General features: G+C 29.7%; 1 protein-coding gene across 1 annotated transcript; it reads right to left on the bottom strand.

Annotated features, from left to right (window-relative positions):
* Positions 1-53: 53 nt before the first annotated feature.
* Positions 54-1,300, bottom strand: LOC115245544 (lysine-specific histone demethylase 1A-like; the record flags this gene model as incomplete). The annotated part of the gene is made up of 5 exons (XM_029823919.1): positions 1,078-1,300; positions 850-1,001; positions 622-783; positions 322-438; positions 54-230 (listed from the first exon to the last, which is right to left on the bottom strand). Coding segments are annotated over exons 1-5 (816 nt in total), but the record flags the coding sequence as incomplete, so codon positions are not given.
* Positions 1,301-1,703: the final 403 nt, after the last annotated feature.

Genomic DNA, 1,703 nt, shown 5'->3' with positions numbered 1-1,703 from the left:
TATATATATATAATTTTTTTTTTCTTTATTTTAATAAAATATTTTAAACGTACCGTTTGACCATCGCTTTCATACAACGGACACTTTTGTCGAATTTTATGAAGTTCCATATTAATTTGTTTACTAAGGGTCGTTACAGGATTTCCACCTAAACCTGTGACCACCATGGCTCCCAAATCCGCAATATAATTTGATTTACGAAATGTAGCAATTCGCCCACCAACACGATCCTAGATGAAAATTAATAATTTAGTAAAAATTAATTTACACAAAGATAAAGATAAGTTAAAATAAAATAGAATATAGTTATCAAGCACTTACTCTAGCTTCCAAGACAATTACTTCTAAGCCAAACTGTTGCATCTGTTGAGCTGCTGCCAATCCAGCAATACCAGCACCAATTACAATGACCTTGCCCAATTTTTTGGTTGGTAAGGGCTGTAACAAATAAATATAAATTGTTAATTTCTTTAATAACAAATAATTTCTATATATATATAAACATAATAAAATTACAATATCAATATAATATGTAATATTAAAATACATTAAAATAAATACATGATATTAATCTCATAAAAATAATATTGCAATTAATATTTATGATATTCATTAAATTACCTTAAGACGTTTAAAAACTCCAAAGTTTATAAAACCATGCCGTTCTAAGAAGGCATGAATCCTACGAGTGAGTACAGTATCGCTATTATAAGGTGGCTCAACTTGCGGTAATGCATTTTCGATAATTAATTGTTGTTTGGGATTTTCCAGCCATATTTGCAACTAAAATATAATATTGGATTAAAAAAGGAAGAATAGAATCTCATAGCTTATAATTTACATACTTACAAGTCTGTTCCTAATGTGTAAGAATACTTTCTGCGTTTGTGGTGGTCCACCAGAAACATCAGGGAAACATGCAGCTTCGGTAGATGTCAATTTGTCAAATGGAAGGCGGCTTTGAAAGGCTGCACCTTCTAATCCATTTAATAATTCCTTCACTAATATAAATACAAAATTAATGTTTGCATCAACATCGATAAATTTAGATAGCTAGTTCATAGATACATAAGATACCATGTGGATCTTCGTGATCACTGTCTTGATCATCTTCTTCTTTGACTTCACTTTTTGAAGCAGAAGCTGTAGGTACAGGCACAGTAGATTCAGATTCTTTTTTCACTTCTGTGGAAACTTTCTTTTCTGGTGTTACAAGACCAGTTTTAGATTTCTCGGATGTATCCGAGGCATTCTCATCTTCTAACTGATTGTATTTTTCCTCCATTTCTCTGTACTCCACCTATAATTAGATATATTTTTTCATACAAAGAAGCTCCATAGATATGAGGTACTATAAAAATTTTATATAAAAAAACAAGAAACTCTTCTTTTTAAAGAAAAAATTTAAATAAATAATGATTTGTCGAATGATAAATAATGGCTAAATAAAGTATCATGAACATATTATACATGTACACAATCAAAATATAGCCTCACTTTATAACGAAGGAATTAAAATTCCAACGCATAACCATAAAATACTCTAAAGAGAATTTATTCATCTGGTTTATTATTGCGTAATAAAAGAATAAGACATGAGCTAACAGTGACAGAATCATAGTCTTATAGTTATAATTGATGTTGACGTGCGTAACCACAAATATATAAAACATTATCGCGATTGATTCTTAAAGATATATCGG

This window comes from Formica exsecta, unplaced genomic scaffold (genome assembly GCF_003651465.1).
Source record: "Formica exsecta isolate Colony F162 unplaced genomic scaffold, ASM365146v1 C16435737, whole genome shotgun sequence".
Taxonomy (NCBI): Eukaryota; Metazoa; Arthropoda; class Insecta; order Hymenoptera; family Formicidae; genus Formica; species Formica exsecta.
Note: the sequence above shows the minus strand (reverse complement) of the source record. Positions and strands in the feature narration are given on the sequence as shown.